General features: G+C 46.8%; 2 protein-coding genes across 9 annotated transcripts in view; both read right to left on the reverse strand.

Annotated features, from left to right (window-relative positions):
* Nucleotides 1-4,583, reverse strand: part of RNPEPL1 (arginyl aminopeptidase like 1) — a 31,524-nt gene extending 26,941 nt beyond the window's left edge. The window contains exons 1-2 of the mRNA XM_054982770.1: nt 4,097-4,583; nt 3,382-3,561 (exon numbers count right to left, since the gene is read on the reverse strand). Of these exons, the coding sequence (XP_054838745.1) occupies nt 3,382-3,561; nt 4,097-4,414 (498 nt within the window). The 5' untranslated portion in view covers nt 4,415-4,583. The remainder of the gene's footprint in view (nt 1-3,381; nt 3,562-4,096) is intronic.
* Nucleotides 4,584-10,896: 6,313 nt separating this feature from the next.
* ABCC5 (ATP binding cassette subfamily C member 5) overlaps nt 10,897-24,734 on the reverse strand; it is a 73,583-nt gene continuing 59,745 nt past the window's right edge. For all 8 annotated transcript variants that reach the window (XM_054983854.1, XM_054983855.1, XM_054983852.1 and 5 more), the window contains 6 exons: nt 21,410-21,599; nt 19,091-19,250; nt 18,399-18,477; nt 16,549-16,662; nt 13,866-14,030; nt 10,897-12,422 (listed from right to left, as the gene is read on the reverse strand). In XM_054983854.1, the coding sequence (XP_054839829.1) occupies nt 12,321-12,422; nt 13,866-14,030; nt 16,549-16,662; nt 18,399-18,477; nt 19,091-19,250; nt 21,410-21,599 (810 nt within the window). In that variant the 3' untranslated portion in view covers nt 10,897-12,320. The remainder of the gene's footprint in view (nt 12,423-13,865; nt 14,031-16,548; nt 16,663-18,398; nt 18,478-19,090; nt 19,251-21,409; nt 21,600-24,734) is intronic.

Here is a 24,734-nt window from a genome sequence, read left to right on the forward strand (position 1 = left end):
CCAATTGTATGGGCAGACACGGAAAAATACAAGAATAAGAGAACTGCCCTGTGGGTATGGGACACGGCAGATCAGCTGTGCTAACTGCGGCACTTTCCTCTGCCAATGCCAGAGGTTCTTCTTGTCAACAGAAGGTGTCAATTGCCCAAGGACAGCAAAATGGGTCAACAGGATTCACCCCCCATCCCATGATGTTGAGCTGGTAACCCACATCAGTTAGTCCTTCCTTGGAGGTTTTTAAGCAGAGGCTAAACGGCCATCTGACAGCAATGCTGATTCTGTGAACCTGGGCAGATCATGAGAGGGAGGTCAGGGTTATATTAGTGCTTAGTTCTCATGGCCCCTTCTTACATCCCCAGGGTAATGCCGGTCTCCACCTTGGGGTCAGGTAGCAATTTTCTCCAGGCCAGTTTGTCTAGGGATCATGGCAGTGTTTTTCCATCTTCTGGGTATGGAGCAAGGGGGTTGGACTAGCTGGCCCTGGAGATCCCTTCCAACCCTTTGTTTCTATGATTCATCTGTCTGCTCTCCACCAATATGGGGACTATGATACAATCCTAACCGACAATGGTGTTTTATGGCTTGCAAAATCATGCCCTACAAACACCAGGAAATGCTATGTATTATTAGCATTGCTTGCTTTGTTTTTACGTGCAATTTAATATACTTGCAACATAATTTTTGGTCTTCGGCTCGGGGTCTGTTCCACTGGTAACTAATAAAAGAGAAGGGAAACCACCACCATTGCTACTAGCCCACAGCTCCGGGAAACATGTACAACTGCGGTCTCGTAACTCCTTCCGGAGCTTTAAGAACAGGGATGACTTTCATCTATTATTCTCTTGGAAGCAGACTGTTCCAGACACCGATTTGAACCGACACTGAATCTAAGGAACAAAAATGCTTCTGTTTGTCCCAACACCAGCTGGAACCAGAAAATGCAGGGGAAAGGCAGGTACAGTGTTCTCAGGGCACAATAATATTGAGACGTGTTGTGTTTCAACTCATGGAGCAGAAAGCCAAGCAAAATGTAGCAGGTTGCTAAATTATAAAAGAAAAGTTTAGTAGGTTACAACATTTGGGGAGCAAAATAGTAAAGAACCCAGTAGCACCTTTAAGACTAACCAACTTTATTGTGACATAAGCTTTCGAGAGCCACAGCTCTCTTCGTCAGATGCATCTGGGCCAGAACAAGAGCTGGTGTGGCATAATGGCCAAGGTGTTAAGTTTGGTGTAGTTTGAGAGCCAGTTTGGTGTAGTGGTTAAGAGCACAGGACTCTAATCTGGAGAGCCAGGTTCCCCACTCCTCCACTTGAAGCCAGCTGGATGACCTGGGGTCAGTCACAGCTCTCTCAGAGCTCTCTCAGCCCCACCCACCTCACAGGGTGTTTTGTTGTGGGGACAGGGCTCATTTCAAGGGGGAACACACAGGAATGCAGTTCCAGCAGTTTCCCAAAGAGGTCTCATATCAGGTGGCCCCACCCACCTGACTCTCAGCCATTTTGGGCCCGTTTCAGCCTGGGTTGGGGCTGAAACGGCCTGGATTGGGCCTCTGACAGGTGATGGATCACTCTCCCACTCAGCAGCGGCCCGATCCTGACCATTTTGGGCCCCTTTTTGCCATTTTGGGCCCAATTTCGGCCCTGAATGGCCAGGATTGGGTCCAAAACAGCCAGGATGGGTGATGTCAGGGGGTGTGGCATATGCAAATCAGTTATGCTAATGACACACTTCTGGTGATGGCAAGGGGCGTGGCATATGCTAATGAGTTATGCTAATGAGTCCTTCCAGCTCTTTTTCTATGAAATGACCCCTGTGTGGGGATAATACTGACATACTTTGTAAACCGCTCTGAGCGGGTGTTAAGTCATCCTGAAGGGCACTATATAAATCAAATGTTGTTGTTACTATTATTATTATTAAGTTAAGGTCTCAGGGAATCTTATCCACATAAATCAGTCTGTATGCATACTGCAGAAGATCTGGGGAATACATTTCCATTTTATGCAAGGTACTGCCCCATGTGACTAGAGTGCATGCCCTCTAACTACAGCCAGTGTCTTCCTGTGGTGGGAGAAGATTACCGACAGCATGCAAGCAATCTCTCAAGGAAGACTCATCTGACGAAGAGAACTTGATTCTCGAAAGCTTATGCTAAAATAAAATTGGTTAGTCTTAAAGGTGCTACTGGACTCTTTTTGATTTTGCTACCACAGACTAACACGGCTAACTTCTCTGCATCTATGATCAAGGAAGACTATCTGCCAATACTGATTTTCTCATCAACACACTTTATATGAGTCTCCCCACAATCATCATGAACCGCATTTTACAAAGGACTGGGATAGAACATTGGGAGGCCTCAGTTCGAATGGCTAGTTAACCTTTCAGCCTGCTTTTGATCCAGAGTTGTGCCTGTGTGGTGTAGCAGCTAGAGAGTTGGACTAAGTTCTGGGAGACTCAGGTTCGAATTCCCACTCTGCCATGGAAGTTTACTAGGTGACCTTTGGCCAAACATGTGCACTCAGGCTCATCTACCCTGTGACAATAAAATGGAGGCTAGGAAAATGATATATGCAGCTTTGGGTCCCCCATGGAGGAAGTAAAGCAGGGTGTGAATGAAGTAAATAAATTTTCAAAGAGTCACCTCTTCTACCAATGCAAGCTCAAGACTGAAAGAAACAACCTAGACATCCACGGTCCGTTGGAACCAACTCTGTAGAACAAAAATGAGAGGCCTGGTCTTCGCACAGCCTCAGTTTAACTTTTGACAATTAAGATGACAAGGCAGTAGAGGGAAGATAAAAGGATGCATTTCACACGACATCTAATTACCTTACGGAACTCACCGCCACAAGCTGCAGCAAGTGCCACTGGCTTAGACGGGTTTAAAAGACACATTTATAAGTAAACCAATACACGGATGACAGGTTTGTCATTGGTGCTTACCCATGAGGGCTAAATGAAACCATCTTTGGGGTATACTTAGGTCTAGTAGCACCTTAAAGACCAACTAGATTTCCAGGGTGTGAGCTTTCGAGAGTCCCTTCTTCAGCTTTGACACCCGAAGGCTCATATCCTGTAAATTTAGTGGGTCTTTAAGGCGCTGCTGGACCAAAATCTAGCTTTTCTACAGCAGACCAACATGGCTACCGACTTGAAACTATGAATGCTCCAACTGTCCCTATTTTTATCAGGATCAGTCTCTACCTTCTGGTTCTTGCCCATGGTAGTGTACCTCTGAATACTAATTGCGGGCAGCGGGCTCTGCCCTTCACATCCCAGAGGCACCCAGCAGCCCATGGCAGAGTTCCTCTTCTCATACCTTTGCATGAGAATATCTTCCCCCAAATCCACTCTTTGGGGGGTTAGAATACTCACAGCTGGAGCGTCAACAGTGGTGTAGCGGACGATGACCTGGAAGGGCTGGTGGGGCTCCAAGGATGACGGCAAAGAGATGGTGAGGGCTGAGCCGTAGTCCGTGAAGGGGTCCACCCTGAAGACCAGCGGGCACGAAGCGGCGGTTGAGTCGGAGAAGGTGGGCAGGGGCGGAGAGGGCACCTCTGGGGGGAAGTCCACCGAGGGGCAGGGCGAGGGGGGTGGCAGGGCGAGGAGAGGGAGGGGGCTCGGGGGACCCGGAGGGGGTAGGGGGGCGGGGGCAGCCCTGGGGGTGAGGACAGCTGTCCAGGGGGGCATGGGAGCCGGAGGGGGTGCCCAGGCGTGGGCTGAGGGGGCAAGGGGGAGCAGAGTCGAGGGGGGCGCAGGGGGCCCCGAGGGGGCAGCCAGCAGGGGGGGCAGGGGAGGCAGTGGGGTCGTCCAAGGCTGGGCTGAGGGGGCACGCGGGGGCAGAGTCGAGGGCGGTGAGGGGGTCGCAGGGGGCAGCCAGTGGGCAGCTGTCTTGGGGGGCGCCTAAAGGTGGGCTGAGAGGGCACGCGAGGGCGCAGTCAAGGCCACCGAGGGGGTCGCAGCCGGCCGCGGGGGCGCCCCAGGGCGGGCTGAGGAGGGCGCTGGCGGGCCCCGAGGCCGGGCGTGCGCTGAGGGGGCGGTGCGGGTGCGGGTCCGGCCGGGGGCAGGCGGCCGGGGCCGGGCTTTCGGCGGGGCCCTCCCGGCCCGGCCCGGCCCGCCGCGGGAAGGCGAAGCCGCAGCGCTCGGGGCCGGCGCGGAGGTGGACCGAGGCCACGCGGAGGGCCGGGTGGGCGTCCAGCACCAGGGCGCGGGGCCCGCGGCGGGCGGCCCGGCGGGCGCAGAGCTCCAGCGCGACGCAGCCGGCCAGGGCGCGGGCCTCGGGGCGCAGCTCCAGGCCCAGGCGGAGGTGGCGGAGGCGGAAGAGCGCCGCGCTGGAGGCCGAAGCCACGTCCGGGGGCGCCGCCATGCGGGCGGGCGGGAGGCCGGGCGGGCAGGCGCTAGGTGACATCCATGGGCCGAGCAGGGCGAGGGCGAGCCCGGCCCTCCCGCCGCCCGCCGGAAAAGGCCGCGCGGCCGCGCCAGGGAGAGGCCCGCCCCGCCCCAGCCCGCAGCCAGCCAGCCAGCCAGCCGCGCTCGCCCCGGCCCGGCCCAGTCGCCGGGGCCGCCGCGCCTGCCGGCGAGCGCCGAGGGGCCCCGTCGGCCGCTGGGGGCGCCAGAGAGAAGCAGGCGGCGGCGCGGGGACGGAGGGCGCGCGCCGCCGCCGCCAGGGGGCGCTCGCCCCGCAGGGAGACTCTCAGCTCAGTCCTCCTAAGCAGGCTCGCGCCGGGTCTGAGCCTGTCGATTTCAATGGGCTTCCACCGGCGTGACTCTGCTTAGGATTTCACTCTTGGTTTCTTCGCCTTAGTCCTCGTCCCTGTTTCTCTTCCAGGCGCAAGGCGGATTGCACGAGAGTCCAGTAGCACCTATAAGACTTAACAATTTCTCATCCAGAGGAGTTAGTCTGTAGTAGCAAAATTGTAAAGAGTCCAGTAGCACCTTGAAGACTAACCAATTTTATTGTAGCACAAGCTTTCGGAAGCCACAGCTCTCTTCGTCAGATGCAGCGTCAGACGAGAGAGCTGTGGCTTTCGAAAGCTTATGCTACAATAAAGTTGGTTAGTCTTCAAGGTGCTACTGGACTCTTCACTATTTTAAGGAGTTGGGTTCCCTCTGCCAACTAACCAACTTTATTGTAGCATAAGCTTTCGAGAGCCACAGCTCTGTTTCCTGTTTCGATTGGGTATGAGCTTTGGTGAGCCACAGCTCACTTCTTCAGATACAGCTAGAATGTGAGTCCATCTGTCCTTATAGCTTGGAGAGTGGAGTGATTTCAGATGCCAAATGACAATAGCTGGTGAAAGACAACAGCAGGCGTAATTGGATTGGGTGAGGTATTCAGAGGGGTGGTGGGTGTGAAGAAATCAGCCTTCATAATGAAACAGGAAGTCTAAGTCTGGATTCAGTCCAGGTGGGTGCATTGTTTTGAGCTTCATTATCAGTTGCAATTCCGTAGTCTTGCTTTCTAAGCTCCGTTTGAAATTCCTCTGCAGGATAACTGCTATTTTTAGGTCAGCAACTGAATGTTAAAATGTCCCCCCAGCGGTTTTTGAATGTTCTGGTTTCTGATGTTAGACTTATGTCCATTAATTCCTTGAAATCACTCCACTCATATTCTAACTGTATCTGAAGAAGTGAGCTGTGACTCACAGAAGCTCATACCCTACAACTAATTTTGTTAGTCTTATAGGTGCAACTGGACTCTTTGCTCTTTTCAACTGCTACAGCCAGACTAACATCTTAATCTATACTTGGTGAATCAGTGCAGCCAGTTTCCCGGAAATTTCCATACACAATGCAATAAGGTATATAATGCAAATTTGCAGAGTTTTAGAACCAGCAGAAATCCAAAGAGTTGAAGAAATACCGGAACAGAGCGTTGGCAATTCTAAGACTGGCATATTAAACAACATAGAACTACCCAATAGGATTAGATTTAAAGCAACAGATTTGAGCTTTGCATTGTAACATGTAAAAACTGAAAATGCAGCCGCATGACAGCCTTTTTTGCGTGTGCGAGCCAGCAATCATTAAAACAATCAAGACGAGCACCTTTATTTCTATTTTATTTTAGTTATGTTATTTATGGTCCACCTTTCACTGAGGCTCAAGGCGGATTACACATTGTGAGTCAATGCAGTTCATACACATTTCAAAGAACAATGTAATCGGGTTGATAAATGCAAATTTGCAGAGACAGAAATCTAATACAGAGTTGAAGAAATGCTGGAGCATTAACGATTCTGAGGCTGACATATTAAACAATATAGAAACTATCCAGGAGGGGGATATTTACAGCAACAGACAGTACATAGAAGTAAAGTCTATAGTCCCTCTCTCTTTACTTATGCATCTCTTTTGAGAGCACTTCCTTACAGTACAGCCCTCCTATCCAGGGCTTTTTTCTGGGAAAAGAGGTGGTGGAACTCAGTGGGTTGCCCGCTGCGAAAATGGTCACATGGCTGGTGGCCCCGCCCCCTGATCTCCAGACAGGGGGGAGTTTAGATTGCCCTCCCCGCCAGTGCCAGCGCAGAGGGCAATCTCAACTCCCCTCTGTCTGGAGAGCAGGGGGCGGGGCCACCAGCCATGTGACCCTTTTCAAGCGGTTCCGGAACTCCGTTCCAGTCCGCGTTCCTGCTGAAAAAAAGCCCTGCTCCTATCTGAGTAAAAAGCCCTCTTTGAATAATTCGGTTTTGCATAAAGCCGGGAGAGTGAAAGCTTTCCTGACCTCTTCAGAAAGGCTGGCCTGGCAGAGGATGCGCATCCAGCCTCCAAGGTTGCCAACCTCCAGGTGGTGACTGGAGATCTGGAATTACTACTGTTCTCGAGGCAACAGAGATCAGTTCCCCTGGAGCACGTAGCTGCTTTGGAGGGCGAATTCTATGGCATTATTCCCTGCTGAGGTCCCGCCCCAGCCTCTACTTCCCAAATCTCCAGGAATTTCCCAATTTGGCACTGGCACTGTGGGCTCAGCCAGCAACTCACAGATCACCTGGGTTAGTTTACTTTCCATGCATGTGGTGGTGACAGTCTTGCCAGTGTAACCCCCATAAACTAATTTTGTTTAGCCCAGTAGGGTGAAGTTCATATCTGGAGCCAGGCAGCTAAAGAAGAGGCTGGCTGCTGGGAGCTTGATAACACCTTACATGCTCTTATCACCTTGAATAAGGTAATCAGAAACATGCTGTATGTGAAGAGTAGTAACTAAAAGTGGTGTATGTGTGTTATAATTAGTCGGCATCGTTATTGGAATTATATTATTCTTGTAGGGCTGTAATTCCCCAAGAAGAGGAGCCAGGGTTCCAGTTGCTTCAGACTGGAAGAATCGTGGCAAAGGACTCTGTCACTTAATACTTGATGGGATCCAGTAAGTTGAGCTTGGTTACTTTGCCTGGTTTCAGACATAGTTGGCTGAAAGTTTCTGGTTTTCTTGCACTTGTGAATTTGGTTAAAGAAAAGGGGGAGGGGAGTTGTATTCTAAGTGTTAAAAGGGTTAGTTAAAAAAAAATGCCTTAACTTACGTTTGTGTGAAAGTTTGCTTGCTCAATTAGCTCCATAGAACCCATGCAATAGAGGTTATACCAGCAACCTGGGAAAAAATGTTTTGCCCCCTTTAACAGAGACTCCCATGGGTTGTTATGTACCAGCTGAAGTTATTTATGCACCCCCCCCCCCTTGGCCATGAAAAGCTTCACCTGCCCATTTCCACGCATTAAGCCTCTGTTAAAGAGATGGGACATTTTCCCCCTCTAGGTTGTTGGCAACTCTAGTTGTGAGGGTTTGTGTGAAAAAGTGGTGTTTGAAGCAGCAGGTGTGAATGCTCTCATCTGGGAAAGAATTATTTAACTTAGATCCAGAGGAGTTTGCCGTGTTAGTCTGTAGTCGCAAAATAGTGGAGAGTCCAGTACCAGTAGCATCTTTAAGACTAACCAACTTTATTGTAGCATAAGCTTTCGAGAACCACAGCTCTCTTCGTCAGTTGCATGCAGGGGTCATTTCCTAGAAAAAGAGCTGGAGGAACTCATTAGCATAACTCAGCACAACTCGTTTGCATATGCCACGCCCCTTGACATCACCAGAAGTGTGCCATTAGCATAACTGAGTTGCATATGGCACACCCCCTGACATCACCTATCCTGGTTGTTTTGGGCCCAATCCTGGCCATTCAGGGCCAAAATTGGGCCCAAAATGGCAAAAAGGAGGTGAAAATGGCCAGAAAAGGGCCCAAAATGGTCAGGATTGGGCCACTGCTGAGTGTGAGAGTGATCCACCACCCATTAAGAGGCCCAATCCGGGCCATTTCAGCCCCAATTCTGGCTGAAATAGGCCAAAATGGCTGAGAGTCAGGTGGGTGGGGCCACCTGACATGTGACCTCTTTGGGGAACTGCCAGAACTGCGTTCCTGCACGTTCCCCCTGGAAATGAGCCCTGGTTGCATGCATCTGATGAAATGAACTGTGGTTCTTGAAAGATTATGCTACAATAAAGTTGGTTAGTCTTAAAGGTGCTACTGGACTCTTTATTTAACTTATTTATAGTCCACCTTCCTTGATGAGACTCGAGTGGGATTGCAAAGTGTGAGTCGGTACAGTTAGTTTCAAAGACATTTCAATGAACCATGTAATGTGGTATTATAAAGCAAATTCGCAAAGATTTAAAACCAGCAGAAATCCAATACGGAGCTGAAGAAGGGGAGGTGAAACTGTTTCAGAGTGAAACTGACAGAGCCTTGCAGAGGTGGAGAGGAAATAAATCCCTTGAGGAGTGATCTTTGCTTGCTTTGTAGAGAGGGGAAATTGACAGAGCCTTCCCATCTGACTTTTAAAACTTGGCTTCCCATCACATTGCAACTCCCTTCAGGTGAGCATCCTCACGTAATTCCTCTCTTGTAGTTTAGCTCTAAGCAGATGCACTCTTGCTTCACCCGGGGGACACCCTGACCAGAGAATAACTTACATCTCAAATCTCTTGGTGGTCTGAGTGAAATGTACAGTGAAAGAGGGATAGTGAGATAAACGATCATGACATCTTTCAAAAGAAAGCCAAACAAAGGTTCGGAGTGAATGCAGAATCATAGAATCAAAGGGTTGGAAGGGACCTCTAGGGTCATCTAGTCCAACCCCTAGCAGAAAGATGTTTAAGAAAAAAATGAGACCACCTATGCTCAGGCAGCCTATACACTAGAACGGTTACTGAAACAATGGCTAGAGAAAGCTGACAAAATCGTGCTGGCCCTCAATCTTATGCTAAACATAAACTGAGCACCTGCAAGCATATGTCAAGGTCTCCTGCAGGTGCCACTCTGCACGTGAGCAAAATCAACAGCAGCCTGTGCATAAGCTTTCTCTGTGGTGGTCCCTACAAAGCTCTTCACAGCCTTGGTACCTATGTGCCTCCCTGGCAGCTTTGCTCATCTCAACAGGGTCTCCTGCAGGTGCCATCTTACACGTGAGCAAAGTTAACAGCTGCCAATACACGTGTATTCTCTGTGATCCCCCCCCCTCCCATGGAACAGCCTACCTGAAGAGGTCAGCAAGCTCCCACCCTCCTGGCTTTCCACAACTAATGCAAAACTGAATTATTCAAGGCTTTTTAATCAGATAGGAAGCCTGTGCTGTAAGAATGTGCTGTCTAAGATATTCTTCTCTAAAGAGAGAGGGACCATAGACTTCACTATGTACTCTGTTGTCTTATGTACTATCAGTTGCTTTAAGTACGTACTACTATGTACTATCAACTGCTTTAAGTACAATCCTTCTAGGAAGTTTTATGTTTAATACGTCAGTCTTAGAATTGCTTATGCTCTGTTTTAGCATTTCTGTATTGGACTTTTGCTGATGTTATGTCTCTGCAAATTCACATTTATATACCCTGTTACATTGTTTATTGAAAATGACCTTGTTATAGACTGTAGTAACCTCACACTACGTAATCTGCCTTGAGTTTCGGTGGGAAAGGCATTAAACTGAGGAGGTTAGCAAGTTTCTTACCTTTCTGAAAGTGGAGGAATGGAAGTCTGTATCTGTCTCCCACAGATATCTACTGGCAGATTAAAAAAATGAGGCCCAAATTTAGAACAGGCTGATCTGAGATCTCATCAGTAAAAACCTCATAGTAGCAAAGGAATTGAGGGAGAATCCTTTCCATCAATTAGATCCTGGGAGAATTGGAGAATATCTTTCCTCCTCTTAGTTGTTGGTGATGGGGAATACACATGGAGATGGAAATTAGATTTGGAAAGGGGGTCGCCTAACAAGCAAGCAGGGCTTGATTTGAGTTCGGTCGCATCTTACAGACCTTACCAAGTCTTTTGAAAGTCTGAGGGCCAAGCTACACATGACGAATGACACTTGAACAGCAAGTGGACTGAGTGGAGGGCAAGTGAACAGGGAGAAATACACTTGCCGTTCAAGTGTCATTCGTCATGTGTAGCTTGGCCCTGAGTTCCCTCCTCCAGATGCGAAGAAGGGAAACAAGAAGGGCTTGGCTCATTCTCCATGGTGCACTTCTTCATCCAAAGAAGTTTTGCTTTTCCAGACTCCATTGTAGGAGAGTGGCAAGCCCCCAAAGGCTTATCTGTTTGCTGAACAAGAAGAGCAACATACTGCTAAGCTCTGATCCAGCACTTGTGAGAAATGTAGTATTATGATAGTTTGCTTACGGTCTGCTTGACTGACTGTGATATGTAAAATTGTATGCTGTGATATTTTGTATCTGTATGCAGAAATCCGTTGCCCCTGCTGAACAACGCAGGTTGGAGGCAACCCGATTTGCTGACAGCATGTTTTTCTTTTCCCCTTTTTTCAGGAAAGTTTGCAAGGTAGCAGCAGTCAGCCCCCCCCCCCTACTTATGAGATTTACTGCGTCCCAAGAAAAGAAAACTTCACACAGGCGTTTACAAAACCCAAAATAGTTTTTATTCACTTTTTCGGATTTTTGTCTCAAGAGTTTGCAAACATGCTAAGGCTATAAAACGTCCAGCTGGACAGGGAGAAGAAAAAAAGACACATGCAACGCTGATCGATTCAAAGTCACAGCTATTACGGGATTGACCGTGCTACTGGTCCCATACAACAGGGATGGCATACAGTAACTATGGTAACATACCACACAGGACTCAGCCACCTGAGGTAGGTCTCTTTACAGTAAGAAAATAAAACTTCCCTACACCAGTGTCAAACCCTGATCGGCAGGAGATCTGCTAAAAAATGGCAGCTTGCTGGGAAGGGGTAATGACATCATTTCGGGGGGGGGGAGCAGAAACTGTCGATTGTTACAAACGTCAATCAAAACCAATCTTGAGGAGCTGTCCGAATGAGCTATTAGCATCTCTAGATCAAGAATTCAGCAGAGGCAGCTTGGAAACCATCAGAGCCAGCAGCAAGGACCCAATATTTAAAAAGTTCATGGCTACAGCTAATTCATAATTATTTACGGTTCTGGGCAAGAGAGGCTGGACTGGTGAAACGGGAGGAGTTGGTTATTTCTTTTCTAATGTATGCAAAGTTCTACTGACAGAGCATGTTCTTTTGTTCCCTTTATTGCATAAGGGTACAAACGTTCCTTTTCCACTACACAAAAACACACAAAAAAACCACCCTGGGAATTAGCCGCTGCTTCTTCCACGTGCCCTAACAATGGGCCTGACGCCGTGACAGTTAATGACGCGACCAAGTCACATCACCAGAGAGTGTCCCACCCACCCCTCCCCTTCTCTGTGCAGGACAAAGACAACAGGACACAAAGAGGACATTAATGCAAAGCTTCACTTCCATCCGGAGACCTGGGAGAATCCAACACAAGAGAAAGACGACTGCGAGAGCGGGAACAGAGTCCGCTGCAGCCTGGCAAAAGCCAGGAGCCCCATACCATAAAACTGTACAAAAATGATAGAAAAGAATATGCCCTGGTATTAACACAGCGCTCATTTTAATATAAAATAAACAGCTTACATTTCCACTGTAAATATAGGCTATGTACAGAATTCTGTATAGATATAACTACATGTATAAAGCTTCAATATAGGCCTCTTGATACTTTTATAGTTATGGCTCCCTGAGCCATTTTGTAGAGTGCATTTAATAACAAAAATTAGTAACAGGAATATGGAATAAATACCATAATAAAAGCCATAAAGAATCCTCCTTACAGTACTTTAAAAAAAAAACAACCCTCGATCTTGACCCACAATGCTAAAAATTAAAGGAGAAAAGGCAATGATCTGGGAAATACATGGAGATGGAGGAGGAAGAGGAGGACCTGCCTGCCACAGGCAGGGAGTGTTAGCCCTCCTGGTTAAAGTGACATTGCCCTGAATTTTAGCCCTTGACAGTTATCTTATTTTCTGAAGCAGCAAACATGGCATAGAAGCGGGAGTTCTCATTCGACAGGAGAGCAGACGGAGTGTCAAATTCCATCACCTAAAACAAATTAATTGGGGAGACCATTAATGATGCAAGAAATAAGCACCGTTAAATCTGCCTGAAGTAACATTTAGGCACACAGAAGCACCAAACCAGAACTGCAAACGGCCAGATAGATCATCTAGTCTAGCTGTCACGGCTTCCAGGGATGTCATGTCACCAGCTGATGAGTTTTCTAGTGCCTGGTGGCTTATCGAGCCTGGAGCATAACATCAAAAGGGTTTTTTAATGAAACAGGGAGCTTCAGATTGCTTATTACCAGCCAGTTGACTAGCAAAGCACTGAACTCTTCCCGAGCAGGCGTTATCACCACCATTTGGCCACAAAGACTCTCCTTAGACTTGACAATACTTCCCTGGGGATGTGCAGAGAGCAAATCCTCCCTGTTATTTGGAAACTGGAACAAACCAAAATTTCTTCCCCAAAGCGATGAGCCAACTCTGCCCCATTGGCTACCATTTTGTGACTGGCCCACCCTGTTGCCCCTGACTCTAACAGCCATATTGTGTCAGCCCCAGGACCCTTTTTCAAAATTCCAGCAGTGCCCTCAGTTGCAACAAGGTTGAGGATTTATGATCTAGTACACCCTTTTTCTCTTGTCATATCCCAGTATCTAAAAAGCATCCTCATCAAATTCCTGCCCCAAGTTCTAACTAGCTACCCAGAGATTTTGTCAGACTGCCTCTGCAAGGACGATTGAACTGCTTTTATATCTCAGAAAGTTTTGCCATGCTTAAACCCATTTCCCCTTGGTTCTCCCCTTGAGACCCAGTTTGGTGTAGTGGTTAAGAGTGCAGGACTCTAATCTGGAGAACTGGGTTTGATTCCCCACTCCTCCACTTGAAGCCAGCTGGGTGACCTTGGGTCAGTCACAGCTTCTAGGAGCTCTCTCAACCCCACCCACCTCACAGGATGACTGTTGTTGTAGGGATGATAACATACTTTGTAAACCACTCTGAGTGGGTGTTAAGTCATCCTGAAGGGCGACATATAAATCTATTATTATTATTATTATTATTATTATTATTATTATTATTATTATTATTATTATTATTGGCGTTCCTTTTCCACTGGGTGAAAGCTGCCAGATTCTGTCTTAGCTTGATGGGACATATTCAAGCAGCGTAAGCCACAGTTTGTTTAAAAATTACAGGGTTACACAAACCCTGATGCTCTACCAAATGTACCTGACAGACCAGTTTTTCCATCGCTTGGTCAGATGGTCAGCTGATGACCTTCTCTACTGCTTCTGAGCAGAATCTTCTGACGCTATCCTTGTGGCAAAGTACCTCGGTATATGCCACCTGCTCACTCATACTGGCTGGCTGTGAAACCAAAGCCCATTGCCAACCACCTTCCCCCCTTCTCTCAAGCCACTTTTCACTGCATTCCTCAACTCTTTTCACCCTCAAAAGCCAAGCGTTCACACATCTTACTGACCTGTCCTTGCATCAGCACCATAATCCGATCGGAGCCCAGAACCGTATGCAGGCGGTGAGCGATCGTCAGCATCGTGCAGTCAGCAAACGCCTCTCTGATGGTCTCCTGGATCAGCAAGTCGGTCTCTGAATCCATAGCAGCTGTTGCTTCATCCAGGATCAGGACCTGAGCATGGCATGGACAGGGTTAAAAACACAGATGCTTCCTCTCTCTACACAAGACACATTGCTTTCTGCAGTCAATGGCTATAAAATGGTAACTGAAGAGATTCGGGGAATGCCCAAGTTGGACTGTGTGTGGGGAATGGGTGGGCCCAGCTTGCCTCACTGAGCTTTGACAGTTCCCCTCTAGGCTTTGGTTTGCGTTACTGTTTCAGATGAAACTGAAACCACTGTGGCCTGAGATTTAAGCATCAGGAAAATATGAACCCCGGATGTATAGTTTACAAATGATAGCCCCTGCAGGATTTTCATGCTAGTGATCTGGCAATAATAATATTTGATTTATATACCGCCCTTCAGGATGACTTAACACCCACTCAGAGTGATTTACAAAGTATGTCATTATTATCCCCACAACAAACACCCTATGAGGTGGGGTGGGGCCGAGAGAGCTCCAGAGAGCTGTGACTCGCCCAAGGTCACCCAGCTGGCTTCAAGCGGAGGAGTGGGGAATCAAACCCGGCTCTCCAGATTAGAGTCCTGCGCTCTTAACTGCTACACCAAACTGGCAACCTGCAGCAGCAGAGGCAAGATAGGATCACGGTCACAGCTGTGTGGTATTCTGATTCCAAGAAGGCGCAACAGACCTACAGAAGTTGGAACTGGCCACAGAACTCTGCTTTCTGAAAAGTTCGGCTTTCATTTTAAAAAGGGGAAACACATGTTCCTAGACCTTATGGCTGTGACGACAAGCTTTACGGCGTATACCTAAGGAGGAACTCAGCTAGATTACAGAAGCAGAATGTCCTTCCACACTCTCCTCAAGCAGCAACAGGAGAGGGCATTGTGCAAATTCAGCGTATTTGCATAATTCATACAAGTCACGCAGCGGAGATTACCTTGATATTTTTTCCAAGTACAGAGAGGCTATTGGGCTGATAGGGTGAAAGAAATTGTAGCCTCTTAAGTTTAAATAATTGGACCAGAGGAGGGTATGGATGAAACTGCTCATGCTTTTTGGAAATGCTAGGGCCACCATTTCCTTTTTACAACCAAACCAAAGGGGCTCCACAATTCAGGACATGGTGTCTCCCCCCCCCCCCCAATTCTTTGCTTAAAAATGAACTGGAGCATCCAATTTTGCTAAAGCAATGGGATAATGCTTTAAGCCACATACCTGTTGCTATTATGGAACTTAAGTTCCAACTTATTCAGCAAAAAAATTATGTTTAGGGTATACTGGACACCACAGCGTCTTTTCACTAAAGGTAAGCACGGCGTCTAACTGTTGGCAGTGCATTTCACAAGATGCTTCTCTTAAGAATATGCTTTGGACATATTTTGCTTTCCTCCTGTTGGGAGGATGTTATTAATGATATTAATTTTGTATTAGAAAACTCGTATTTTTTGAGGACATTAATATACTGTTCTCTCTCTTGGAATCTAACTGATGCACAATAGAGATGGACCCTCCGTGCCCTTACAGTTGCTAAAAGACTTCTGCTTCACCACTGGAAAGACAAAAGCCCAGTTCCTGTAATTCACTGGATTGAAGAGCTTATAAACTTATTAATATTTGAACATATCTCATATAGAAGGCAGTTGCAAATGGACTTATTTTTAGATATTTGGAAATCCTTTATAGTATAGTTTTGCTAATAGTGTTTTTGTAGCCAGCACTGTCCCATCCCCCTTTTCTGTTTGCTTTCTTTTCTGTTTTGCACTAATACTTTTTTTTAATTACAATTTTTTAAAAAGCTAGAAAATCTCTACCATCTACAGCGGCCTGAAAAATAAGGAAAGCCCAACAGCAAAAGGGAACCCCCTAACCAGGGCAAATGATCACGAAAGACTCATCCACAATAATATACATTAAACTTAAATTGTCAAATTGATATATTGTATGACGTAACCAGTGCAATAAAGAATAATAAACTGCATACGGGCTTCCAACAAATAATTGACAAGATATTCATCAGATACTCCTCACAATAAATACATACATTACATGTGTCCAATAAATACTTGAATACAATTAATATGATGGGTAGATGGCCGCAAAGAACGTATATGGATAGCTACTTAATTTTTCTTTTTTGTTGAGGATATGCTGCAGATACGTTGGGCTTTCGTATTGTCTGGGGGGTGCCTCTCTATTCGATTTAGCCTGAAAAATAAGAGCAAGATCCATGTCCAACAGCATCTTAAAGACTAGATTGCCACGGTACGAGCGTTCAATGACTCTCAAAAGCTCACACCTTGGAAATCGAGTTGGGCTTTAAAGAGTTATTGGATCCGGGTCTTGCTCTTCGATTGCAGACCAACCTGGCTACCCACCTAAAACTGAAAATTAAGAAAAACTGCTGGGAGGAAAGTTGGGCTTAGGCGGGCAGAAGTGAGGAAAGGTAAGACTGAAAGAAACTGGGACTTTCCCCTGGAATGGAGGGTGGAACCAGCCTCTTGTATTCAAAGCAAGCCTTCACACTACGGACATGACAGTTTTCCTTCGCTGGCCCGCTCACCTTACACCGACGTAACAAGGCTCTGGCAATGCAAAGCAACTGCCTCTCCCCAACAGAGAAGTTTTCTCCATTTTCCATTACTTCAGATTCAAGTTTCATGGGCAGCTGAGAAATCTGGATGAGGAAAAAAAGGAAGAGAAGGGGTTCAGTGCTTGCGCCCTCCCTTGCTCATTCATCTGGCGCACGCTCAAGCGCCTGAAGAAGGGAGCTCCGACACTCAAAAACGAACAGCCTGGAAATTGGGTTGGTCTCTAAGGAGCCACTGGGCTCCAATCTTGCTGTTCTACTGCAGACCAACCCACCTAAAATTACCCGAATGTTTTCTACTTCCAAGTTTTAGAAACTTCCCGCATGGATGAGGTCAGAGCAGCCCAGGCCTAATTTAAAGACAATGCCAGCAAGGCAAAAGACTTGGCAAAGGTTGCAGCCCAGTTTCAGAGAGTTGCTATGTAAATGCAAAGCAGCCTGGGCAGGTTCAAGTAACACCGTTTACCTGCCTGGGTTGGAGCTCTCTGGTTAATGAAGGAAACCAGGGAGGCTTTGCATGGGTAGCAACACAGACTGAATAAAATCCCACTGTAAGTGCGTTGGCTGCCTTGCCAGCACTGCATTTTCGGATACAAGGGTGAAATCACACGAGTTGGGTAGAACACAAATCAACAATGTGTAATAAATTAATGAAATCATCTAGAATATATCAGAAGAAAACTCAACTAGAATCAGTAACGTCCAATAAATATACATATGGTGCAGCAAAGCAAGAAATCAATCCACAGGTAAGTATTCAGTTAAGTTGATAAAGGAAATAGTCAACTGCATGAATGTCCAATATACTGAATTGTAAAATCTATTTCAGGTGGGTTGCACAAGGCGTGCCCGCTCCGCCCATACATGCAGCACCGGGCTTGTGTCCGCTGTTTCGTCTCCACAGCCTCTTCAGGGGCGAAATGCTACCACCGTACACACCAGTAACCATATACAATTCATAGCACCATCAAGAATACAGTCAAACAGTCAAATCCGGCGTCCTCACGCGCCTGCATTTTCAGCAGCCTTAGCATTGCTTCAGAAAGCTTCTGCCCCAGCCCTCATTGTGCCCAAGAACTCCCCTGGCACACGCTTTTATTTACAGAATTCCTGAGTCCTATTTCCTGCTTTTCAAGTGTGTTCAAAGCAATGGACAATAAGATCTTATTATGTTTTTTTTTAAATTACTGCTACAGTTTCCAGGGGTGGACTGGGAAGTGAAAATGACACTGGAGCAAGCCAAGCTGTGTGGCCCCAGTAACATTACAAGGCAGCTCTTTATGGTCACGCAGTTCAGTGAGGCCAACAACGGCCACTGGCTCCAACTGGGCAGCAGTGCAGGATGAAGCAGCTACGGCAGTGATCTCGGAAATCTCCCCCTTTCTCAGGATCTGTCACCCAGACCTGTCACACAAACTCACCTCCTCACCTGTATCACCCTCGCTCTGTGTAACCCCACGTCAGTGAGACCCCCTTTCACCCAGCTTCTAAGCATCCACTTGTTTACAGGATGCTCTTGGCCTCAGTATGAAAATGGAGTGTGGGAAAGCTTCACAAACTGCCTGAATTTCAAGCCAGGTCACCCCGCAATTGTTACGGTTTCTAAAAAAGATCGTCAAGATTCTTACTTCTTTGTCACTCTCATTTAGATTTATACCTTGCAGAATAATCAAGATGCAAAGTTCCTTATTGCTTGCAAGCTACTTTTTTGGCCCCCGCTAAAAAGATGCACTGAAGTTACTGGCGGGCATCTTAGAGAGGTACAGTGTTGCCCTTGGGATGCGGAAAAGCACCTGCTCTCTTCTCTTCCTTGCCATACTTACACATTCCTTCATGTGAGTCCTTTCCAAAGCATCCCAGATTTGTTCTTCACTGTACTGAGTGAAAGGATCCAAGTTAGATCTGGAGGAAAGAAAAAGCATGACAGGAAATGGCCACCAAGTCCCTGCTACACAGACACCTATGGATCCACCAAAATGCATACTAAGGACGACAAACATTACCGCTCCCACCCAACCCCCAAGCATGAGGCTCAGAGAAGCTAAACTCATAAGATGTTCAGAATTTAACAGAGTTGGGAAGAACATTACAGGCAAGAGGTTCAAAACCAGAAAATATCTCTCAAATCTCAAACCAAGATTTAAAAGGACACACGTTCTGGTGACTTTCTGAAGGCTGCCAGAGAAGTCTGAGCCCTCTAAACCAAACATCTGATTTGATGCAACAAAGACAAGAAAACTAGATGAGCTCACATGCAGAAAACAAAACAATACACAACCTTCCACTGTAACGTGCACCTGAATGACAGCCACTTGTCACTGAAAAACTAGAAGTTTAAGCAGCTGTCACGGCCTTAATTCTGATATTTTTCTCCCTTGCATAGGACAGGAAAGGGAGCAGCATCACAGAACCAGCCTATCAACTTACATTCTAAAGCCACTTCCACTTAAGACTTCCCAGTGCAGTGAAAATCTACCTCTCTTGCAGGCAGTTTCTGCTTTGGCTAGTTGCTCACCTCACAGTTCCACTAAACAGCACAGGTTCCTGGGGAATTATGGAGAGCTTGCTCCGGAGATCTGCTAAGCCGATGTCGTTGATTTTCACTCCATCAATTTTAATGCAGCCTCCTGAGAGTTCAACCAAGCGGAAGAGCGCCATTCCTAGAGAGGACTTTCCTGAGAAAGCAACAGGGAACATGAATTAGCCAGTGCTTGAGAAACACCCACCAATGAGACACGCACATTAAGTAATTCTACAACACTGTATGCCCAGAGTTCTAAAGAGAAGCTGATGGATCTGGAAGAAAGCTCTCATCCACAGACCTGGCGAGTGTCTAGCAGAGCCACGTTAAGCCCAATTGCCTACATTGGTTCAGGCTTCTAAGTTTCCACAGGCCCAGTTCTGGCCTGACACCCTGGGAGTGGAATGTGCAGCTCAGTTAATTAACTGCACCTGTGAGCTGTTGCCTAGGGAAGGCGGCCTTGAGAGGCAAGGGAATCTTACCTCTGCAAGTACTTCTTCTCAGTTCTCAGGCCAGCAACGCTGATTGCAAGTGTACCTCTGATTGGCTACCAATCACAGAAAAGATGGCTCCCCTCAGCTCTCACAACCACGCTACACACTCGCACTGAGACTTCGTTGGATTATTCCATGCTATCCGTTTCCATCAGCATGTGAGAGACTTTGCTCCATGCCAGGCCTCATGACCAGACCTGCCTGGCATGGTTTACGGACTATGTTTGTGAGTATGAGCCTCAAGCTTTCTTCAGAGAAAGGCAAGTTAGCCAGCTTATGTTTTTAGTCAGTTAGCCATAGTAAATAGGCAAGTTATTGGTTGTTTTAATGCCATTGCTTGTGTCTCAACAGAGTGGTCCCTGCTACCTGCATACCCTCTTCTAAACTAATAAACATCCTTTATATATATATGCCTTGTGTCTCTGAGTGTCTGACCAACTGTGTGCAGAATCCCCCAGGTTGGAAGAAAGTGGAGACTGGTGAGTCTCGAACAAACGGGGTAAGCGATCCTTCCAGGAGGCCTGCTAGGGGTTCGAGTGGCTGTAAGCAGCATTTGAAACAGCAGGCAGGAGGCGGTGAACCCCCCCGGACAGCGAGGTACTTTGTCCTGGTAACAGGACCCTCCCCCAACAATGGCGAAGGTTGCCTACTGAGTCACCCCCTTCGTGTCTTTTTGCTAAGCTGAAGACAGACACATACATTCTGCTATTTCTCAGAGGATACCACACAATACCAACTGCACCAGAACATGCCTTTCAGAGAATCTTGGTTATCATTAACAATGGAGGCGCATGCCTGTCAAGTTTGGGCAACTTATGTAATAGTCTCATTAACACAGTGTTCTGAGAAGCAGAGGGCCAAGTGCGGTGCAGAGGCGAGTTCTGGACCAGAACTGGGGGAGACCCAGAATCTCTGCTCTGGAATGAAGCTCTCTGGGTGAAAGAGTGACTGGCCCAACCACTTAACAGCATTGTTATAAAGATAAAACCGTGGGAGGGAGAGTGCCCATGAATACAAGCTGGGTTCATATATTTAATTCTATATAACCAAAAAACCAGGAAAATAGTGGTTTCTTAAAGCTCATGATTATTTGTTAGTATGCTTATTAAAGAAAAGGAAATTTTGTTTTAAAGGGAAAATCTTTGGGAAGAAAAAGGAACCAGGAATGTTAACAACAACAACAACATCATTTGATTTATATTCCGCCCTTCAGGACAACTTAATGCCCACTCAGAGCGGTTTACAAAGTATGCCATTATTATCCCCACAACAAAACACCCTGTGAGGTCGGTGGAGCTGAGAGAGCTCTGAGAGAGCTGTGACTGACCCAAAGTCACCCAGCCGGCTTCAGGCGTAGGAGTGGGGAATCAAACCCGGCTCTCTAGATTAGAGTCCTGCTGCTCTTAACCACTATACCAAACTGGCTCTCTGTTTCTCAGAAAACTCCTAGACAATAGCTAGACAATGGGTTATAGGGTGGCTGCAGTTTTGATTGGTGTCTGCCAAGTTGAAAGATTACTATTAGCATTTTAAGTCTTGTAACCAATATGGATATTCTCTAGCAAAAACCCTCCAACATTTCATTTATGAAAACAGAGACATGCTTATAAGCTTCCAATTCCCAGAGCTCCTCAGAAGGAGCCTGGGATAAACACACCAATTACACTGCTGTGGAGTACCAGCTCCCTTCTTTGGAAAACGTAACATCCTCCTATACGACCACTAGATGGCTCAGTCAGCCCTTACCAAATAGAGGACCTTTTTTTGCCAACACAGCCGGGATTTCAGCTTCCGGAAAAGTTGCCGGCTATCAACTCACCTGACCCTGTTCTCCCCACAATGCCAATCTTCTCCTTAGGTTTGATGGTGAAGGATACTTTCTTGAGGACAAGTGGGAGGTTCTCCCGATACCTCATTTCTGCGTTTTCAAAGATGACTTCCCCTTCCTGAGGCCAGTCTGGAGGGGGGGCTTTGTTCTTAATCCGAGCTGGAGCCTCCAGAGAAAGTGTCTTGGAAAGGAGGGGACACAAAAGAGAGTCAGCGTCTCCACTATGAACATTGTCCTCAAGAACCATTTCCTCTCAGACTGTGGCGGAACAGAGAATTGTGCACTGGAAACAAAAATTGCATCTGAAATCTGCACCCAAAGAAATTACCCGTCAACCACTTAAAGAACAGATCAATTCATTTCTTTACTTCACATAGCCTGCCTTTCTCACTGAGATTCAAAGTGGATCACAGCATTAGGAAAAATAAGGCAAAAAGGGCCATACAATATAGGCAACAAACAAAGCAACAAAACTGGTTTGCAAAACTAGAGAATCAAATAAAAAACATCATAACCACCCAATAAAAAAGGGCTGCATTTACCTCTAACTGTTGTTCTTCTGTGGTCTTCCGTGCAGGTGCACATTGGCCTGTGCATGAGCAGTCCCCGTATGGGACTGCAGGGTGGCTAGGCTACCCTGACGATGTTTTGCCTGCAGCTCTTCAGCAATCATGGAAGAGGCTGGAGGGTGTGTAAACAAATACGGTCACTTGTCTTGCTTTATTTTGTAGAGTGCCTCTATTTTCCTAGTTGTTGACAGAATTGAAGGCAGTTTATGACATGAATTGTCCATAATCTCAACAAAGCCTTCGATCATAGGGACGGCGACCACATCAGGTGTGTCAGAGTAAATGTTCTTCAAAATGCTGTCTTTTGGTTTCTGCTGAGTGGTTGAAACATCTACGTCCAGTGATTTGGCCATACGGAGCATCTATTCTGCATACACTTGGGAGATTAATGTTGGTCGAATCCCGCTCCAAAATACCAACTGTCTCTTCAGGAGATGGTTCCGAAGTAAAGCTAGGGCTATGCTCAGAACCGACCGCTTCACCCTCCAATTCTGTATCGGATTCATACCTCAAAGTCAATTGATGCCAGGTCGAATCCCAGCCGCACTGGCACTTACCTGGTGCTGAGTGCAATGAAGCCAGTGTTGGCATATAGTTGGAATAATATTCCCATCCTTGTCGATACCCAACAGGTGAATATGGGAGTAACTATGGCACTCCACGGTGTGATTGCAGGGGCCGTTCCAAAGAAGTTGAGCTGCATTCCCTACGATGCTCTGACCGTACATTGTCATTCTTCCCCGATTCCGAGGATCTCTCAGGTAAGTCCACGTCATCATCAGAAGCCAAGAGCTCCTCTATTCTCCCTTCCAAGCCTCGGGTCTGCGCTGAAGGGCTAGTCTGACACCGAGACTTATGCTGGGCTTGTCTAAGTGTTTAGACTTGTCTTTTCTTTTTTTTGAGGGAGGATTGCCGGAACTCTCCTTGTGCCCTGTCAGAGCCAAAGTTCTGGAAAAATCCTTTCCGGATCCAGGAGGGGGACAGTCCACCAGAACAACACTGGTCATTAATTGGATCAAAGCCGACGTTTCTCTTGACCTTGAGAGTGGCTGGCTTCGGCTTCGAGACTGAGCCAACAGATCCGACGGTAGTCTGACAGATATCGGATCCGAAGCTGATGTATCCCTGGAATGGGAGTGTGGCTTCGATCGGCACCAAGGAGGCACTATCAGAACTGAAGACTCTGCAACAGTCATCAGATCCGAGATGGACGCTTGGGCTTGTGCAGGCTTGGACTGAATCGAGCGCTCTGCCAGGGCAGATTTCATTACTGCCGGGCTATTGGCACTGGATATTGCCTTTTCCCAGAGCACAGCTTTTAAATGGGAGGCCTGATCCACTCTGGCTTTAGGAGTAAAGAGCTGATAATGCTTGCAACACTCAACAATATGCCCCTCACCTAGACATGCTAGGCATAAAGCACGGCCATCAGACTTCGCCATTTTCGTCCCGCACTTCTCGCATTTTTTAAATAATGACTTATCTGCCATCTCGTCGTCTGAGTTCTGAGCGTGTCCAGAGAACACAGGCTCCAGCTTCTTGGCTCCTTAACTATATACAAAACTACTCAACTACTGCTTTCAAGCTGCAAACTATGAACTCTAACTCTAAATACTAAACTTTAAACCACTAATAAAACTTTTGAACTTTTTAAGCCTTAAAAAGGGTTTAAAAAGAAAAAATGGCTCTTTCTTGCGGCAGCAAAAAAAAACTCAAATGAGGGACAGTGGAGGCGACCTTGCTCTACCATCACCAAAAAGAGTCCAGTAGCACCTTTAAGACTAACCAATTTTATTGTAGCATAAGCTTTCGAGAATCAAGTTCTCTTCATCAGATGCATGGTACAGAAATGGTACCATAGTCTTAAAGGTGCTAGTGGACTCTTTTTGATTTTGCTACCACAGACTAACACGGCTAACTCCTCTGCATCTTGCTCTACCATGTGACCATTCCAGTGGGAAAATCCAGTCTGGACCAGTTTGGATGAGGTTCCCCCCGCCCCGCCCAATAGCTTTAAAGCTGAAGAATTTCTGTTCCGAATGGTTGGCCTGCGCAAGCGCAGTACCCAAATGTGGGACTGTACTGACGACTGTAGATGAACGTAGGTTTCTATTATGTAATTTTTGCATTACTTAATGTGCCATGTTAATAGTTTATACTTTGCTTCATCACTGTGTTTGATCTCTGGTTGGTTCCAGACTTCTCAAGTCTAATCCTATTGCATTGTCTATTGGACTCCAGTACAGTTGATTTTATTGACTTGTTCTGTGTACAATCCACTTTGAGTCCCAGTGAGAAACAAAAACCATAAATAACACAAATACATATCTGACAAACACCAAGAGCTTTCCAAAGACCAACTGCCTATTTCTATCAAGCATGGTATTTGGGGTGGGGATGCTAAGCAGGTGAAAGGACTGGCAGGCCAGACCTCATGCTACTAGAATGGATTCTAGCCCGCTGCAGGGGTGGGGGACAAAAGCAATGGCTGTGGAATTACCAATGCTCTACTCACAAAAGTTTACTTGGGATCTCTCCTGCAACATTCACTGGGGGACTGAAATCTCCATCTCAGCCCAAATTGCATTTGAATAAAGGGTCCTACACGAAGAGAAAGAGTGCGTGCCAACTGCACGTGTCCAAGGCAGGAAATGGCAGGTAAAAACACACTCAGAGAAGGGCTATCTTCACGTAAGCAGTAAAGGAATATTGGGTTTCTCTGTAAGGGTTTTCCCTGATCATGCAGA

This window comes from Eublepharis macularius, chromosome 6, assembly GCF_028583425.1.
Source record: "Eublepharis macularius isolate TG4126 chromosome 6, MPM_Emac_v1.0, whole genome shotgun sequence".
NCBI lineage: Eukaryota > Metazoa > Chordata > Lepidosauria > Squamata > Eublepharidae > Eublepharis > Eublepharis macularius.